The 19,861-nt window shown below is 36.4% G+C and overlaps 1 protein-coding gene across 6 annotated transcripts in view; it reads left to right on the top strand.

The window, feature by feature from the left end:
- CACNA2D1 (calcium voltage-gated channel auxiliary subunit alpha2delta 1) overlaps positions 1 to 19,861 on the top strand; it is a 484,461-nt gene that overhangs the window by 386,223 nt on the left and 78,377 nt on the right. For all 6 annotated transcript variants that reach the window (XM_011223063.3, XM_019798051.2, XM_011223062.3 and 3 more), the window contains exons 11-12: positions 6,292 to 6,450; positions 11,803 to 11,907. In XM_011223063.3, coding sequence (XP_011221365.1) covers positions 6,292 to 6,450; positions 11,803 to 11,907 — 264 coding nt within the window. The remainder of the gene's footprint in view (positions 1 to 6,291; positions 6,451 to 11,802; positions 11,908 to 19,861) is intronic.

The raw sequence follows: 19,861 nt of genomic DNA, 5'->3' as shown, positions 1-19,861 counted from the left end.
CGGCCTGATATACAAAATTGTATTGTTTATTTATTTTAGGTGATTCATTTAAAGTAATAATTTTGTGTAATATAAGTTTGTTACATTAATTATTACAATTATGTAAATAAGTTCACTTGTATTTTGTAATTTAAAAAAATACCCGTGTTTCAAAGCCAGCTAATCTGAATTTGAGTGTTTTTTGCTGGTTATATACACAGTTTGAGCCTACCCTTTTGCTTTACTTGCAAAAAAGAGAAAAATCATTAAGAAAAGTTCTAAGGAGTAATTTAGATACTAAACAATTTTTCAGAAACCAAGAAATTATAAATTATCCTTTTTTTCTCATTAAAGAATGTTTTATAATTAAGCAGTGTACAAAGTTTCCTAAACAAAGTGTGTCTTCGTAAGAGATTAGACCACTTGGATTAGGGGAAAGGGTAAAAATTAAAGGTGAGTTGAATGGTCAGAAATTAAATGGGCCACTTCTATTTCTCTGCAGTTCCAAGTGGAATACTATTACCTTTGGGTTTCTTTTATTTTTAATTCTTAATGTTTCTAGAGGAAAACTACTTGAGCCCACTGACGATTTCAAAGGTAGACTTGGGGGGCACCTGGGTGGCTCAGTCGTTAAGCATCTGCCTTCGGCTCAGGGCGTGATCCCGGCGTTCTGGGATCGAGCCCCACATCAGGCTCCTCTGCTATGAGCCTGCTTCTTCCTCTCCCACTCCCCCTGCTTGGGTTCCCTCCCTCACTGACTGTCTCTCTCTGTGTCAAATAAATAAATAAAATCTTTAAAAACAAAACAAAAAAAACAAAGGTAGACTTGGTGCCCCGTGAAAATGTGTTACGACATCCAGTGAGGGCGCCATTCCTACACAAGGTTGCTCTCTAGGAACTTGATGCTTCTGTGACTTCCAGTGTGCATCAAGGCAGTGCCAACATTTCATTTTTATCCAAGGTGAATTGAATGAGCAGCGGAGTTCTCTGTCTCCGAAACATTTTGTGAAGTGATTTCTTACTATGCAGAGCACCTGAGAACAAAAATACTGTCTTTATAAAACTAAGAGTTTAAATTACTTCTTTTGAGAGGTTAACAATGTATTTTGGAACCAAAAGTTATCTTTTACTATGGTGTGTGTACTTGACTCTGATATATAATAGGAAGGTTCTTTGAAAGTATTGAAATTTACTTTTCATGGTTATTTCAGACGCTGTTTCAAACATTAAGTTAACGTTTGAAGGGTACTTGTATTGTCCTGTTAGTGAACTTTAAAGCTCACTAAAGCTGAAATCATTTATCAGAATCTTTCTAACTAATCTAGTAATGTGTTCTGATTTGAGCATATTAATGTTTTTACTAAAATAATTTTTTAAATTATAGATTTAACGTCTACTATGTGCCAGACTCTTTAATAGGTGTCTTACATACATCTTCGTTTGGGTATTTTAATAGTGTCTATTTGGACAGAATATTTACATGTATGAATATATAAACTTAATATAAAGCTAAAATATTTCTACAATTATGAATCTGTAGCTTGATTTTGATCAACATTTCACACTGTCTTCTAATGAAACTCCATAGATAAATTTGTTATATATTTATAGTATACTATTATATACTCAGTACTGAGGTTGCACTGGTGGAATGGCTATTTTCTTTGACTATGTGGGCTTCTAATCCAGTGGAAGACTCTATCAAGATATCATACAAAGAAGTAGGAAATTTTAATGAAGCTGTGTTCTGTAAAAGATACATCTAGGCCTAGGAGAGCTTATAATGGGGTGGTTTGATCTAGTCAAGGAAAGACTTTTATAAGGAAAGACTGTTGAGGAAGAGAAAGGGAGGTGTTGTAGGCAGAAGAGCAGAGTATGTGGAAGGAGGAAATGAAAGAATGGTCGTTTGCTGGAGTAGGGATACAAAGCTCCACATGCTTGAAACTGCAGAGGCTCACCTTAACCTACCCATCTTCCTGTCTCAGCATGCTAGCAGGGATTTTCTTAACAGTTCTTATAAGAGACCTACTTGGTTGAATTTTCTGGGATTGGGAAAGGAATCAGTGTGGTATTAGTTTGGATTTCTGACTCTAGGTTTAGTTAAATAATACATTTTTTTAAAAAAGCATTTTCTTGATAGGTGATAAAACAGGGCTCCTTAAATCTATTTTCACTCACAATATATTATTTCAAAGCTTTGTAATACTATATCATTAAACTTTTGCCCTAAGGTTTTTAATATGTAAGCAATTTATGCATTAAATATGTGGTTTATAAATTAAAATTTAAGCACATGTTACCAAAGACTGCAATTTCAGCTTGTGAAAATAAACCGGTTCTTTTTGTCTATTCTAAAAGCAGATGAGTATAAGGTGTCTGTGAAATACACACTTACCTAATTTCAAACTTTTAAAATTTCTCATCCCTTTCCTAGGAGAATATTTGCTATGGGGACTTATACTTTGTAAGCTCTTCCTTCCCCTGCATTATTTATGAGTTTTATTATGAGTATAATCGTAGTATTTCTGTTACACACCACTGAATTTGTATATAATGAATTGAATTTACATTTAATCAGTTTGTGTTAAAGTGACTTAATGAGATGCTTCATTTTTGTGTTAAAAGCAGGTCAAGGCCAACCGAAAGACTCAGGGCAATACATTATTTAGTGCTCATTTTCTGCATAACTTGTAATTTTATCATGATTCACGGTTTAACTAAATCAGTTAATAACATTCCCTCTAACCATTTCTAATAATTCTCTAAGGTCAGACATTTTACTGTTGATTCATTGGCCAACTTTTTTTTTTTTTAACTTTCTAACATGGGAATTCTCACGTTCTTTTATTTTCAAAATGGAATGTGCAGAATAAGATCTTGTTAGATGATCAAAGAATGAAATAAAAGAGGCAGTGGAATTTAGAACTGAAGATCCTAAGTTTCCAACATTTGAATTTATAGAAAATAGCAAAGAAATCTATTGGAGCTTTTTACTTCCATATATGACGTACCTGAAAGTAGTGTTCAAAGTGAAAATGAGAAAGAACTCAAATTATTTATCTGTGCAGGACTTTTTCCTTTTTGTTTTATCTCCACTTTCTCCAAACCTTCCGTCTCCTCCCTTTATCTTGATTGTGGCTTTTGTCCCAGGGAACAGCAAGGCAGACAGTCAAGGTCACCTTTTCAACCCCAAGTCCACGTGTACACCCAGCAGCCTCTGTTCTCGGCTCCCGCTCTTCTTCCCTAGAGCAATGAAGTCCATACCCATTCAAGAGTCACGCCACGCGCCGTCTGTCCTTCTCCCACTTATATTTCACCTCTTTTCTCTTTCCTGTACCTTTTCTTTCCTTCAGTCTTCAATATCAGTCCTCTCTGGATCTAATGACCCTGCACTTTCAGGCAGCTTTTACTTGACCCCAAGTTCACCTTTACAGGTATCCCCCCCCCGCTTTTTCTTCTTTGTTTGCCAGCCTTGGCACTTTGCAGATGTGCCTGTCTGCATAGGCCACCAATTCCGATGTGCCTCCCGGACATTCCATGGGCTCTGCCCCGCTGCTGACCGTATAACATGGATGACTTCCATGGGCACTTTGAATTTTGCATCTTTGTCTCTGAACTGCACTGTCTTCCTCTCTGAGACATTTTTTCTCTCCCTCTCATCATCCCAAACAGCCCAGTCTCCTGATTTCCTTCCTGCCTCCATGGGAGCTTATGTCTACTAAATTTTCTTAGGGACTCCTTTGACTACCTTCCTTTTATTTATATGATTTTACACTAAATTTCTATGTTGAAGCCTTTATTTTTTTTTAATCTTTAGCCAAGACTTCTTTTGAGCCTCATGCTTTAAAGATTTTATTTATTTGACAGAGAGCGAGCACAAGCGGGGGAGTGGGAGAGGGAGAAGCAGGCTCCCCGATGAGCAGGGAGCCCGATGCAGGGTTCGATCCCAGGACCCTGGGATCATGACCTGAGCCGAAGGCAGATGCTTAACTGACTGAGCCACGCAGGCACCCTAGCCTCATGCTTTAACTGTTTTGATTGCCTGACTTCATCATTTGCATGTCTCACTTATATTGAAAACTCACCGTCACTTGAACTTTGTGCTTCTCGTGCCTCTTCTTCAAATACCCCCGAACCCATCACTCCTGTAGTCCTCCGGCCATCCTGACGCCCGTGTCAGACCCCTGCATGGCATTCCTGATACTAGGCTCTTACTCAGCAGCATTCTCCTTCCACCACCACACGCTGTGGATTCTTCCTCCAAAATCAATGTACAACCCCTCCTTTTCTGACCATCTCCACAAATACCAAAGCTACTTATTATGTTGAGCTAGATTACTGTAATAGCCTTCTAATTATTTTCTCTTCTTCGAATTTCGCTCACCTTAAATCCATTTCCCAAATAGCAGCTTGCGTGATCTTAAATTTTTACATTAGATTTTGTATGTGGCTTAAAATCTTTCTGTGACTTTCCATTTGACAGAAATTCGAAGCCCAGTTCTTCAGCATTTCTGTTAGACCCTGCATGATCTGGCCCCGCCTCCCTCCCTGAACATATTTTCTGTCATTGTCCTCACTCATGTGTGACTGAGCTAAACTCTCCTTCTTTACATATCCCTAAAAGGCTTCCCTTTTGTTGTTCTGTTTGTCTGGAATGTTCTTTCCCCATAGTCTTCAATGAAATATTTCTCTGGAATCACAGAAAATGGATTTCTCAAGTGAATTTCCCCCCAACTGCTCATGGTCCAAACTGGAACCCACTTGTGATATCGTCTCCTGGGGAATTATGCTCTATTGCTTTACAGAACCAAGCATAATGTATTGTAATATGTTAAGAGGCACTCCAAGAATAGTTAAAATCCCACACTCTCGTGTCACAGTGCTAGTCTGATCCTGACTCTTATTTGCTGCGTGAGTACGGGCAAGTTCTTAAATCCCTCAGTGCCTATGTTTCTTTGTGAATAGTAATAATACGTATCTTGTAGACATTTGCAAAGAGGAAGTGATTAATATTTGTAGAGTAAATGCAACACATACTAGGCACCATACATGGGCTTATGTACGTACGTATGTATATGTTTATGCATAATTTACTTAATGCCTGAAGACACAAATATCACGTGCCATAATTCTTGACCTATAACAGGCTGATAGTAAATGTTTGCTTATTGAATTGATGAAATGTGCAGTGCACCTTATAATTAAGCTTCATCGATTTTCAGAGAAAAAAAGAATGTTATATTTGTAAGAATATGTGATCAGTTATAAAATTTATATTTCGGTTTGTGATCCACCTATTAAAATTGTTGAATTATACGTTTTTGAGAAAATCTCCGACATTTCATCTGGCCAGACCCCACCTTCTAGCAGGCATGATTTTATTATCATCCTCATTTTGCAGATGTGACACTCAGCCCCGAGAGCGTAAGGGGCTCATACAAGTAGCAGAATTAATAAATGATGGGATGTTTCCACTTATCTCAGTGTCGATCTCACTGTGGAGCTCATTGTTGTTAGCTTTTTTGGAAATACCCAGTGAACTACGTGAATACTTTTTATAGGGTTGGTGATATTACTTCGGTGATGATTCTTCAATTTTCACGTTGGGACAGGCATCAGAGTTGACCTTTTGTCCTCCTGCAGCCTCGTTCAGGGCTTCTTCATTTACAGCAATCCCTGTCTGCAGGGATCTGCTAGCCCTTGGCCTCGCCTCCAACACTCACCTGCCTTCTGTATATAAGCTCTCAAGCGAACAGTTCTAAAAGGCCACCTGTTGTTCCTGAGTCTTTCATATTACTTTCCTGCGTTAACCCTGGTAGAAAGATTGTACTGTTACATTTCAAGATTACTAAAACTCTGTTCCTGTCATTTGACTTTACTGCTTTTCCACCTAGCACCACCTTCCTTATGAGAGGCAAGCAAGTGGTTAGTTTGTCCTTGAACCCACCCAGGTGTCACTGTATCATTTCTGGATTCTGAATACATTTCATTGTTTGTTGGCTTTTTTTTTTTTTGTCCTTTAAATGCTCAGAAAATTTGAGAGCTGAAAGGGACCTTACATAATTCAAATCCCAAATTTATAATCAGAGGAACTAAGCTTCAGGAAGGTGAGTGACAGGCTTAGGGTTACAGTAGGAGTTGGGGGCTGAGATGAAAATTGCTGTTTGATCCTTAGTGTACTTTTGTTACCAGTTTACTCACTTTATGCAAGAGGAAGCCACGCAACAGGACGGGGATGTACAAACCACAAATTCAAATAAAATGCTGTGATTGGTTTTCATGTTCATTTATATATTTTTTTATCTTTCACAGTTTAACAGCAATGCCCAGGATGTGAGCTGTTTTCAGCACCTTGTCCAAGCCAATGTGAGAAATAAGAAAGTGCTGAAAGATGCGGTGAATAATATCACAGCAAAAGGAATCACTGACTATAAGAAAGGCTTCAGTTTTGCTTTTGAACAACTCCTTAATGTAAGTATCTGTACACTCCCTCTTCTCTTTTATTACTGAATCACAGCATACGAATTTCAATATGCTAGTACTTACTACTATGAGTAACTATGAGTTACGTAACAGTGCTGTTTCTCATTTAATTTAAAAGCAGATGTGTCCAGGCAGTAGAAATCTTTGAACTACTTTTATTTTTAAATCCAAAATTCAAAAGACATACAAAGTGTAGACATTCTTTTTCTTTTAGATCTTTTCTTCCATCATCTTTTAAAACTCTGTTTAAGAAGCACAGTTATAAGATAATTATTTAATTTTATACAAGCACTTCCAACTTAGTTGGCGTATGTAGAATATCATTTACTTTTTATTTCAGTCACTACTGTATTTATCTGGAAACTGGCGTTTTCCATCATCCAATGCTTGGTGGAAATATTTTAGTTTTAAACATTTACTTGGTTCTTGAAGTTGTTTGTTAATGTACAGAAAGGTCCAAATGGGGGCTCCTGGGTGGCGCAATCATTAAGCGTCTGCCTTTGGCTCAGGGTGTGATCCCAGCATTCTGGGGTCGAGCCCTGCATCGGGCTCCTTCACTGGTAGCATGCTTCTTCCTCTCCCGCTCCCCTTGCTTGTGTTCCCTCTCTCGCTGGCCGTCTCTGTCTGTGTCAAATAAATAAATAAAATCTTTAAAAAAAAAAAAAGAAAAAGAAAGGTCCAAATGACAGACGTGAAGGGGAGGAGGGAATAAAATGCCAAAGCAGGAGCTCCTTGCTCAGTGAGGATCTCCCCCAAAAAATCACCCACCATTGTCTCCATTTAGACTGTCACACTCCAGCACACCTACTGTCTGCCCCATATTATAGCATATGTCTCACACTTCAGATTAGTGTTTTCATATGGCTGTGTTGTCTCTTTCACTTTGAACTATTCAAGTTTTTGATCTCTCACAAAGCAATATTATCACAGTGGTTGAGAGTGTGGACCTAACTTTTCTTTCCCTCGATTTCCTCCCTTACACCATGGCACATCCCTCAGAGGGTTGTGGATAGGATTGTCCACAGAACCTAACACATAGCAAACCTCATGTGAGTGTGGGTTGTTGACGTGGTATTGGAGTCATGATCATTATGACTGTAGTTCCTGACTAGCACGTGTCTGGTAGAGGGTCAGCTCATAATTCATACCATATTTGCTGAGTCATTGAATAAGTCCTTACATGTAGTCTTATCTGCAAATCTGACTTTGTTGTTCCCTAAGTAAAGCTTTTAAAACAAGTTTCAAGATGTCTGATTGGTTGCTTCATCCATTTGTTCATTCAGCCAATATGTATTGCGTGCCTCACAATTTCCTGTCATGTTACTAGTGCTAGAATAGCAGAGGTAAGCAAGACTGTCTGATGTCAAGAATGTCCAGCATGGTATGGTAAATTATCATTCCTAGTACAGTATGTTAGTGCTGTTATGGGGCATTCGGAGTCTGTTTACTTGAGTGGCACGAAAGAGGGGTTCGACTTACCCAAAGGTGGTCGGGAAAGTGGACATTTCCTTGGAAACAGGATTTTGAAGAATGAGTAGAATTTAGGCAGGTAGATGAGAGGAGGAAAATCATGTCAGATAAAAAGAACAACGTGGACAAAGTCGCAGACATAGGAGACATTGTGGCACATTGAAACAATAGCAGGTGCTTTGGTGTGGCTGGGACATGGCAGTGCAGGGGCTGTGAGGGAAATAGAAAGGCCATGAGGTATCAGTTAATGAGGTGTTTAGGAGCAAATGAAAAGTTGATAATATGAGAATGACATGGTCTACCGAGTGTACAAAGTTAAGCTGTTATATAAGTCCTGGTGTTGGAGTCGAAGCAAAGAAACGTTAAGGAGAGTGAAATGGTAGCTAGTGGGATGGTTTCTGGACTCAAATATTTGGTGGCTGGTGACACAGGAATCTAGAGAGAGGGACTGTGAGGGTAGAAAAAGCTCAGTTTCAGATCTGTGGAGTTTGAGGTGGCGATATTTATTAGGTAGCGTTCTATAATCAAGTAAGGAGACAGGAAAGCAAAACAGTTCAGCATCGCAGTTTCCAGGGGATTCCCTTTGGTAGAATGCATTTGTTTATTAAAGGATGTATGTTGGTTAATAGCAGGATGAGAACTCAGAACTTTCAGATTCAGATGTAATGGACTATGAGATGAAAATGTATTCTTTTTGCAGTAAAGAAATAGAAGTCTGTGATTTTTTTATAGAACTTCTTTTTCTTTTGAGTCAATCAGGTTTTTCTAGATGGTGGCATTTTAATTACTCTTCTCGGTGTTGTTGATTTGCATCACTTCATGACATCACCTCATATTCCGGTTTCAGTTGTGAAATGATAAGGGGTCTCAAGCCTTGTGTACTATTTCCAAGGCTGTCTCATTAGAGAGGCCACATTAACTCCCAGATTCACTACGAGTTGCTGATTAAGTATAATTTAACTCCTCTTGGCCTCTCACAGTGCCTCTACCACAATTGTAAATGATTTTTAATATGTTCTCTCTGAAGTAAGTCTCATATGTTATGCTTTCTGCATGTCCCTTATGTAGTGCAGCTCTTCATTTTAAAATCATTCCCCCAGGGGTGCCTGGGTGGCTCAGGAGGTTAAGTAGCTGACTTATGATTCTCAGAGTTGTGGGATCGAGCCCCAGGTCAGGCAATGTGCTTGACTCAGAGTCTGCTTGTCCCTTTCCCTCTGCTCCTCTCCCTGCTCGCATGCTTGCTCTCTCACTCTCTCTCTCTCTCTCAAACAAGTAAGTAAATCTTTAAAAAAATAATAAAATAATTTTCCCAGTGTCATTCCTTACCTTATTCAAAGCTGATGCAAATTTTACCTATTTCAGTCTTCTTACCTTTTTACCTACTTCCAGTCTTCTTACCGCACAGTGTCATTCTCTGGTTTTTGTTTGTCCTTGTAAGGTTTATCATGAAGATCCTTGAAACAAGTCTCAAATAGAATTAAATCTACCATTTATCCCACAGTACACCTTAAACTGAGATTTGAATTAGTCCTCAGGTAGCATTCCATAAAATATTACAAGTATAGCAAGATGCATTTTTCAAAAAAAGCAATTTATTAAGTACATAAGTACATAAATGATAGATGCTGTGCTATGTACTGGCCGCAAAGTGATACAAGGAAACACAGGGATATACATACTGTAAATTGTTATGAAATAACATATTAAAGTAAATTACCAACTCTACTAATTGTCATTTTATTGAAATAGTCAAGTTCTTTCCTTTACTGAATTTGTTACAAACCAGTAACATAATTGCTACGATTGTGTGATTCTTCAGATAACTGCAAATCCTCTGACTAGTTTCTGACTTTGCTCTACCACACAGTTACTAAGGAGGCTACTCCTGGGAAAAGTCATGTTGAAAACAAAACATTTCTTTATTCCCCCTTTTGTGTATGTCCTAACATCTCTCTCTCTCAGGAAACATTATTATTTAATTACACAAATGATCAGCAAGACCCAGTGTGCTTACTTAACTGGTTCTTGTGTTCATTAATAATAATGCCCCCACTACTTCCAAAAATGAAACCAAGTCCTTATGTAAAATCTTTACTTAATCACTTTTCTGTAACAGCCCTTTAGGTATGTATTATATAGGCAGATAAAAATATCATCAAATTAATTTTAGTTAAGGTATTTCCATGTCTTTCATATAAATATTTTGATGATAAAATAGGTAGCTTTCTATATAGTCAAATTTTCAGATGGCTTTCCTCAAAGATAAGAACTATGCTTGAATGTGACGGATTGTATTAGTCAACACTTGCATTTTCACAATACTTGGTGAACAGCTTTAACTGCCAGTGTTCTAATGGCCTAGTCAATGGGGTGAGATTATATGAAACAGGATCTTTTCATCCTTAGAGCGTAATATTGTCTTGATTAACTTTTACAATGGGAAATGGGATATATCTGCTTTGAAAAGTAAGTACAGACTTTGCATAAGCCTAAACACTACCTGAGAATTAATGATTTTTTTCAAAAATAGTAGTCATTTAAAGGCTGGGCTGGTGCTGTCCAACATGGTAACCACAATCCAATGTGGCTGTTGAGACTTGAAATGTTGCCTGGTTTGAATTGAAACGTGTTGTAAATATAAAATACACACCAGGATTTGAAGAGCTACTATGAAAAAAAAATGTGTACTAGCTCAGTAATTTCTATATGGATTTCATATTGAATTGACAATATTTTGGATGACTGGGTTAAAGAAAATATGTTAGTAGAATTAATTTCAGAGATTTCTTCATACTTTCATTAGTGTGGCCATTAGAAAGTTAAACTTAAAAATTTGACTTGCATTATACCTCCATTAAATAGTACTGAGCTGGAGACTTGACATTTTCAAAGAAGCTAAGCATTCATAAATTAGTGTAATCCTGTATTAAAATCAACACTTTAGCAAACACATTTCGCAACAGTAGAAGCTTGAATTTGTAATTTCAGTCCTCAAATAAGTCCAGCTTTCTAAAGTAGTTTTTCATTTTAGTGACCCTTTGTTACTAATCCATTGTTCTCCTGTGTCTGACTCTTTGGAGACCTTAAAGTTTTAAGAGAGGATTTGCCATTGGAATTGAGTCTTTCAGAATTAGAGTATGCATGGCGGGTTGAGAGAGGATAACAGGATATTCTGTGATTAGCATTTACAAAAATATAAGAACATCGGGTGTTAGGGATCAACCAGGAGTGTATAATTTTGGAGAGAGAAAGTGAATAAAGTAGGATGAAGAAGGAGGAAAGGGAGCAAAAATATTTGTAAATGTATTAAAAATATATGTGGAAGGGTATGCATATTTTTCATACTATTTATTTGTTTCTAGTACAAATTATAGGGGCATAAAATTGACATAATAACCATTAATTTAAAATCCATTTATTAATCAACCACTGAAACGTTATTATATGCTAGGCTCTTGACGATCAAAAAAGACAAAACTTTATGCCGTTATGGCCACTTAAATCCAATCAGGGGAAGCCAGCGATAAATAAATAGATATTTTGTACATAAAAGAATGTAAAATGCTATGAAGCAAAATACGACCTGGGAGAGAGATGGCAATGTAAAACACAGTTTTCAGTAGTGTCCTCACTGATAGGTGACATTTGATCAAAGACCCAAGGCAAGTGAGACCTATGAATGTCTGGGGGATGGGAGGAGGCCCTTGTAGAGATGGGCCTGGCCTGATCTCAGAAGTGGTTCTTTAGAATATACCTACTGAACAGATCTTTCCCCCACTACCTTCAACCTGTTCATGCTCTTTACATATTGTTTTATATTCCTTACCTTTTATTGTGAATGATGTACATTTTTTTTTGTTTTCTTTACAGTATAATGTTTCTAGAGCCAACTGCAATAAGATTATCATGTTGTTCACGGATGGAGGAGAAGAGAGAGCCCAGGAGATATTTGCCAAATACAACAAAGACAAAAAAGTGAGTGCAATTTTAAATACTTTAATCTTAATATCAATGTAGATGGTTTTTAAAGAGACTGTCAGGGAGGGGCACTAGGAGGGGATATTCATGTGCTGATTATAAAGTCATACAGATCATGGATTATAAACCATTGGCTAAATTACAGGATTATTAAGTATATAATATTTTAATGTGATCCATAACTACCTTATGTCTAATTTATTGATAAAATAATTTGAACCTGTAGAATCCTATTTGATTCTTATATATAAATTTTATATGAGAAAATGTTATAGGAAGAGAATAACCAGAAGAGAATGGAAAAATAGGAACAGTTTGAGGTTTTCTAGCATAAATTTATGATCATTTAATTATTAAAGATTATAGTAATACTAAAACTTCCTACAGATGCCTAAAAATTATCTTCACAGACATTATTCTGTTGATTTACAAATAAAGCATTTGTAAGAGCAAAAACTGCATCCTCATTTGAAAACCTTTTTATTTATTTTTTTCTACCTTAAAAGTAAAACAACCAGTTATTTTACCAGCAAAATGGGTTTATTCAGGAATAGCAGAAGAATTCCAACTCAGGACCTGTGAACCCTGGCAAGCCATAGGCAAGGGCCCTTATCAAAGGAAAGGAACACTACTCTATAGAACCAAAAAAAAAAAAAAAAGGAAATTGGCGAGGGGCTGCTTTGAGCAAAAGTCCTTTGGAGGAAAGCCAGAGTTCAAGGTGGTGATGGTTTCTCATTGGCTGAGTTGAGCTATTTTGTTATTGGCTGAGCTTGTTGCTGGGCCAGGAGAAACTCTTTCTTGTGCTGAAGTAATAAAATAGGCATCTTCTGTTGCAAATGCAAAGTACCTCTTCTTTTTGGGGTCTGCAACTGATGAGGGGTGGTAGGGCCTGATGGCTCCCCCTGTCCCTTCTGGCTCCCAAAACCATTTTAATTGACGTTTCCTTTATTCACTTGTACACTTTGAAGAACATTTTTTAGACAAATTCTTTTGTGATGTATGGTATTTAAAAAGTGTTCTATTTCAGTATGCAATGAAGAGAATGTGAAGACAAGTATTTTGAGGTTGGAATGTATTTGTTTCAGTGATTGTTTAGCTGCAGAGGAAAGTGTTGTAGGGAGACCTGACTATTTTGAATGTTCATCCATGTAGCAAAACCTGCTGATACTGTGGAGAATGTTAACTGTGACTATTTCTCTAGCAATCCTACCATCAGCTTATTTCATCTTTCTTACTGGGTCTTTGCATTTGATAAGAGAATGATCCTCAGCTTGTTTTTTTTAAATGTTAAGGTTCCATTAAAATATAATGATATAAGCTATTTTTTGGTTCACAAATTCCAACAGAAATGACGTATTTATCCAGAAGTTTCTTCTGAGTAAAATGCTGATCCACTTTGCTTTTAATTGGACTTTTCAACATTAGAAAGGTGTGGTTCATCATGAGCTCTAGTGGATTGTTTTATGTGCGTTTCAGGAATTAAAAGGAGAGAGGAAAGAGGTGAACTAATATATTTTGATAGTTTTGCAGACACAATGTTGTGAATAATTTGATATAGTACTGATGAAAATTTTTGGAACACTTTGAAGTATTCTTAGGTGCTTTTTAGCCTATATGTGATTGGAATATGATTGAAGAATTGAAAACATATATACACACACATAACTTCAAATTAATTACGAATCTTTTTAACATGTAAATCTTTGAATACTATATATGCTGTAGTTATGTCATGACAAGTTTACTGCTTTGGTTGAGGTTTTTTTTTTTCTTCTTCTTTTTTTTTTCCCCTAAATACCTGCTGATTTGAATTGTATAGAGAAATTATTTCTTTTGAAAAAGTAAATAAATTGAACCATTAACTGAATACTTTCAAAAGATAACTTGATGTTATGAATATTTCTTTCCAGGAAATTATCAGAATTAAAGGTAATGGGAAGATGTGGGTGCATTAATATAAGATATAACATATATTAGTTTCCTTATTCAGTAACTTCTCATTTTTCAAAATTCAAGGAAGTCATTGCCCCTTGGAGGATGTCCCAGAGTCTCCCCTCCCCTTCAGGCTTGTTGGGATGCTTGGCTCTGATGCCAAAGCACCCTATATGGAGTCCTACATACTCTACCCATAGGGTATCTCCTTTGTCCCCTCTCTGGATTGCTAGATCCTACAAGTCTGGGCCTGTGTTTTGTTTAACTCTGAACTCCAGGTATCCAGCAGAGAGCTCAGATTGAAGATAGTTCTTTTAGTACATGACTGTAAATAGAGACTATCTAACAACAGTTGGAAACATGATTTCTATCATAGGACAAATACATAATTATGAAAATAACATGGGTCAAGGAATATTCAGCTTATTTAAATATTCTAAATAATTCTAACATTACCATATTTGAAGAGCTCAAGTAAAACAAAATAAACTTAACCCAAAATCCAACTCTGTCTCAAACTTCTACTAATTAATCTTATCCTTATAATTTGGAAGAGACTTTTTAGCATCTTAAACTTAGTCATAATTTTAAGTATACTTTATTATTTATGATGGAAGTATATAAGTGCAAGCCCCACTTCTTATGTCATTTTTAAGTGGATACAGGTTTAGATAAATTATCTTTTTCTTATTGTATTATCCAGACCAACCACCAGGAATCTCATTCACTTCTGGGTATTTTTCTTCATAGAGGAAGAATTTTTTAAGACTTTATTTATTTGATAGAGCACAAGTAGGAAGAGCAGCAGGCAGATGGAGAGGGAGATGCAGGCTCCCTACTGAGCAGAAAGCCCGATGTGGGGCTCAATTCCAGGACCCTGGGATCATGACCTGGGCCAAAGGCAGACGCTTAACCAACTGAGCCACCTGGGCGCCCCAGGAAGAATTTCTTAAAGGAATATAGTAATGAGTTTTACATTTTATATAATTTGTGCCTAAGGTGTATCTTGATTTTAAAGAGTATATAATACATTCTAACAAATTTAAATAAAAGAATATAAATGTGTAAAAGGAGAAGTGATGTTCATCTAAACTTGTAATTTTTTTTCTTCTTCCAAAACTGCATTTGCATCCAGAATTTACACAATAACATGTCTTGGAGGCATATTATAAGGGTTTTTACCTTTTTTTTTCCTTTTTTTAATGCAAGAGGAATTATGTCATAAGGAAAGCAGTTGTTTTCTACCCTCTTGTCACAAATTGTTTGAATAAATGAAGAATTTACTAGTTTAAAGCCATTTTTCTAAGTATACATTCTAAAAACGTCCAATCTAAATATTAATATCTTGAAACACTGCATTTCATCCCCTTCACCTTTTACAGGAATTCAAGTTTTTAAGCAAAGCATTTTGTGACATTCTAAGCCATGTAATAAATGATTCATATCACATTCACTTCTGTAAAACTGATGAATCTAGTCTTATTCAACAAGCCTGCTATTTGTCTGCTAACACAGTGACTCCTGTGCTCTATGGACACACACTTTTCTTAAGGCCACACACCTTTATCAATGCCAGAGCAACTTTGCAAATGAATTAGCGCTTATTTTTTGTGATTTAAGTGCTATTTTTACCTAACATAGAAATGAAGATGTTCTTGGAATTAGATACATTATTGGCGATTCGAATTTCACTGGTTGTAGCAAAGTTCTATGATAAGCACTCTTACACATATATGCTTACCTACATACACAGATATGTCCACACACATTTATATCTATTTTAAATGGGCATCCTCTCTGTCCATTGTATCTCCAGAAACAGGAGACCACGTGTGTTTCTTTGGCATGAGATTCGTATTTAAAGTTGTATGAATAAAAACCAACAGGTGGTTGAGAAGTAAATGAGGGTGAAGAAATAGAAATCTGAATATAAAGTACTTTTTTTTCCCTAAAATCTTTGCAAATGTGCTAAGAAATATTAGGGAGAAAGTAAGACCGTCAACTTCAGATCAGGTTGTTTATATACACACACAGGTATAGATGTCTATACACACATATATATTTTTAAGAATGGAAGAGCTAATTCATTATTCTTTGTTAGGGGTTAGTAAAGGCATACACATACAGGGAAAACTAATACATACAAAACAGAGAAATGATAATTGATGGAGATCCTTGAAAGACGAGGGAGAGAGAGATACAGATCATAGATTTCTGATTTGAACAAGCAGAAATTCTACTTATGGAAACATTGCTGTCCCACATTTCTTATGTTCTTTACTTTGTTCCTCGATGGCTTACCACATTTCCTAATGTGGGAAAACTTTATTAAACAAAAATTTCGTCTCTTGGTATTTGCATGTTCTGTATCCACTAACAGTGAAAATAGAGGATAGCAGATGACAACTTTTAAGTCAGTTAGACCTTTGACCGTATGTGTACTTTGTCAAGACACCATTTACATAGTTAACTGTTGATGCGAAGGCATATGCGTGTGTATAGTGTGTGGGAATATGTACCACTGAGGATAGCATGCATAGATACAAGACATTTTATTCACCATCTTCAAATATGACTTCAAATGGTTGTGGATGAATTTGAGGACCCCTTTCTAACTTCTCCATATTCAGAATTCCCAGCCTTTCACTGTCCCACGCACTGTGAGACATTGGCAGCCCACAGATACTGACATAGAAGATAATTGACTATCTTTGTCACGTAAGGATGTGTATGACACAGAATGTTCAGTATTTTTGCCATAAGCATTTTTCCCATAGACATCTTTGCCACAGCATTTTCATTGCAAGCATTTTCACCTTATAACTAAATGGCCATAAGGCCATTTTGCCATTAAAGATAAAAAATAATTGATTGACAGATTGGTTTGACAGTTTGGTTTCTGAAACTGGTTGACAGTTTGGTTTCTCCCTCGATGCGTGCTGCATTGATGGATTGTACTCCCGTTTCTGTAGGACGGAAATGTTAGCCCTCATGATGGTGTCTATACTTTTCTGTAGAACTTTGGAATGTCTATCACTGGACATGTGTACCAGTATGGGAAGAAAAAACAAACTGGAGAACGCTTTCACAGCACACACACACACACAAATACAAAGCTTAGTGACAAATATGCATTCTAGTGTTTGGAGACTGATACCTCTCTTATAAGATGAAGGAAGAGATTTTAGCAAAAAAAGAAAAAAAAATGTAGACTGCCGAAGGATGAGACAAATCAACAAGCCAAATATCCCAGAAAAATATAACGCTATGAATGAAAGACTTTAAAGACCAGAGCTTAGGTATCACCACAGAATAAAAGCAGGGAGTTTCTCAGTATTGCACTGAATCTACGTACATACGTTTGTGATATATTAAAGAACTTTGTATTTCACAAAATAAAGTCTTTTAAAATTTGTTACTCATTATCCATGTTTTGTTATCTTTTTCAATGAATGATGCTCTTTTATTTTTCATGATTTTATCTTTTATAACAAAATTGCCTTAAAGCCAGTACTTAGGCAGTGAAACGTGTGCAGTGAAATTGTTTGCAGCAAAGATGTTTACAGTGAAACTATCTAGACCCATGTATTGACCAGTCCCATACCTATGAAATAAATATTTGTTACAAAATAAATTTACCACCTCAGAATTTCACTAGCCACCTTATCTTTCAGATGGCCAGTGTGTAAAAATAAAATTCGATAGATGGAATAAAAAACTTTCAATACTCTTAAAAATTCTCTATGTGATTTTAACTTTATGTTAAAACCTGTTCCTTAAAAACAAAGTTCACTTTTGGCTTTTAAAAGTTGCAAAATTACAAAGTCATCAAGAAAGTTGGATGAGCTTTAAAAGAAAAATCTGAAGACTACTCTTTGAATTCTGCCTTTTCCCCCAAGCCTCTTGCTTGGCATCAGAGTGGCTGCTGAATGCTTCATTTGGATTCATTTTTCATCCAGCTGACACTAGACATCGTTGCGAGCAAGCCAGGTCGGTGTGATGAGGCACATCCGGAGAGCTGGTGACTGAGGCTGCAGAGACACAGCACAATTTAATGAGGCCAAAGGGTTTGAGAATTAGAACAAAATGTTTGGGTTCTTTGGAAATGTATTGCTCTTGGGAATGAATCTACCTGATTATAGATAGGTACAGCTTTAAAACGGAGTCCCTGTTCATCTCCTCACACAGCTGTTCCATATTAAAATGCATTCACTTTATAATCTTTACCTGCAGCAATGCCATTCCTTAGGGCTCACCCATGTGTATGACATTTCCTTAAAAATGGTGCCAAAACGAAAATGAACTCTATCATAAAGTCCAAACAAATGAATAAAGGAAAGTGAAACCAGACTCAGAGTTGAAAGATAATTCCCAGGCCTAGCAAAATTAAAGATAGTTGATTTTCTGTAGAATAGCAGAAAGATTGGTTAGCCATACACACTTTAGATTGTCTAGCCCAGTAGAAAATCGTCCTCAGATTCTTAGCTTAATTCTCAGCATTCATTAAGAAATGCAAAAGCATCGAGAATTTATAAAATGAAAATTTCAAAATAACAAATCGAGTAAAAAGCACAAGTGGAAGCTATGATAGATTTCAAAATAAAGAATACATCGCTAAAATTATAAGAGGCTGATGATAGATGCATTGTTACTTTTTAAAAATTATTTAGAAAACGATTAGCAATGTCTTTCCTGTTTTTCTGTCAGAGCCAGGATAGAAAGACATAATATGTAGCCTACAAAAATCTAAAGCAAGTTACAAATGATGGAATCTGGGTATGTGTTTTACATAGTAACAGTGAAAATTGTCAATTAATTTTTCAACAGGTGGTAAGGGAAGTAATTTGTTGCCTTCTCTACTGTCTCTGCCTGGCTTTTCCTAGGCAAGGATGAAACCTTGGGAAGTAATGTTTGAATATATACAGGATTCAGATTTGCAAAATATGTAATACCATTTAACCAGTGCACTGTTGCTAAAAAGCTTCCTTTTAGATACTTTGCCACTTTCAACAGTTCACAAAGGTTTTCCAGCTTTAGAATAGAAAACGTACATTTGTTCATAAAATCCAAGTATGTTATTTATGCTGGAGTTGCTATAGAGTTGAAAAGAGTAATTGCCAGTAACATTGGCCCTGCCAGTAGAGAGATTATCCATTTAAAAGGCATGGAGTGTGTGTGTGTGTGTGTGTGTGTGTGTCCTCTCTGACAGATTTATTTACATTTGTTTCTCTTAATATAAAATTAATGTTGACAGTTCATTCCCTGAACTAAGGAAAATATTATCAGATACCTTCTCTTCGGGTTTGAGTAATACTACTATCACACATTTTACAGAATCCTTAATTTAATATCTAAAGCTTAATGAAAAACAAAATTAGGTATTACAAAAAGTGCAAAATATATATAGAGACATACAGAAAACATACAGCAGATGCACCTGAATTAATCTCTAGATAGAATTCTGTCACCTACAATCAGGATTGCTGCGGTTTGTGTTAAATGGTTAGACCAGAAAAGGCACACTCTTCTGCATTTTCTGAGGCTGCTTGCTTTTCCCGTGAAGAATTCCGCTTCCCACGGATCTCTGCATACCTCTTTGCTGCCCAGTCTTTGGGGGCACTCCCTTTCCCCCAGACTCCTTCATCAATCTGTGTTTGAAGCACTGTCTGTCCTCTTTCGTTCTTCCAGATTCCCCTTTTTGATTATTTTAATTATTTGTTCACTTACCTTGAACTTCCCACTATGAAGGAATTTGTTCTGATAACACAAAACCACTTTAAAAAGAAAATCGAATGCAGTGGTCATGTAGGTTTTGTGTACATGATCTTAAAGAACCAAACAGATGTTTCTTTTTTTTTTTTAAATTTATTTTATTATATTATGTTAATCACCATACAGTACATCCCCAGATTCCGATGTAAAGTTTGATGCTTCATTAGTTGCGTATAACACCCAGTGCACCATGCAATACGTGCCCTCCTTACTACCCATCACCAGTCTATCCCATTCCCCCACCCCC

This window comes from Ailuropoda melanoleuca, chromosome 1, assembly GCF_002007445.2.
Source record: "Ailuropoda melanoleuca isolate Jingjing chromosome 1, ASM200744v2, whole genome shotgun sequence".
Taxonomy (NCBI): Eukaryota; Metazoa; Chordata; class Mammalia; order Carnivora; family Ursidae; genus Ailuropoda; species Ailuropoda melanoleuca.
This window is presented reverse-complemented; position numbering and strand designations above follow the sequence as displayed.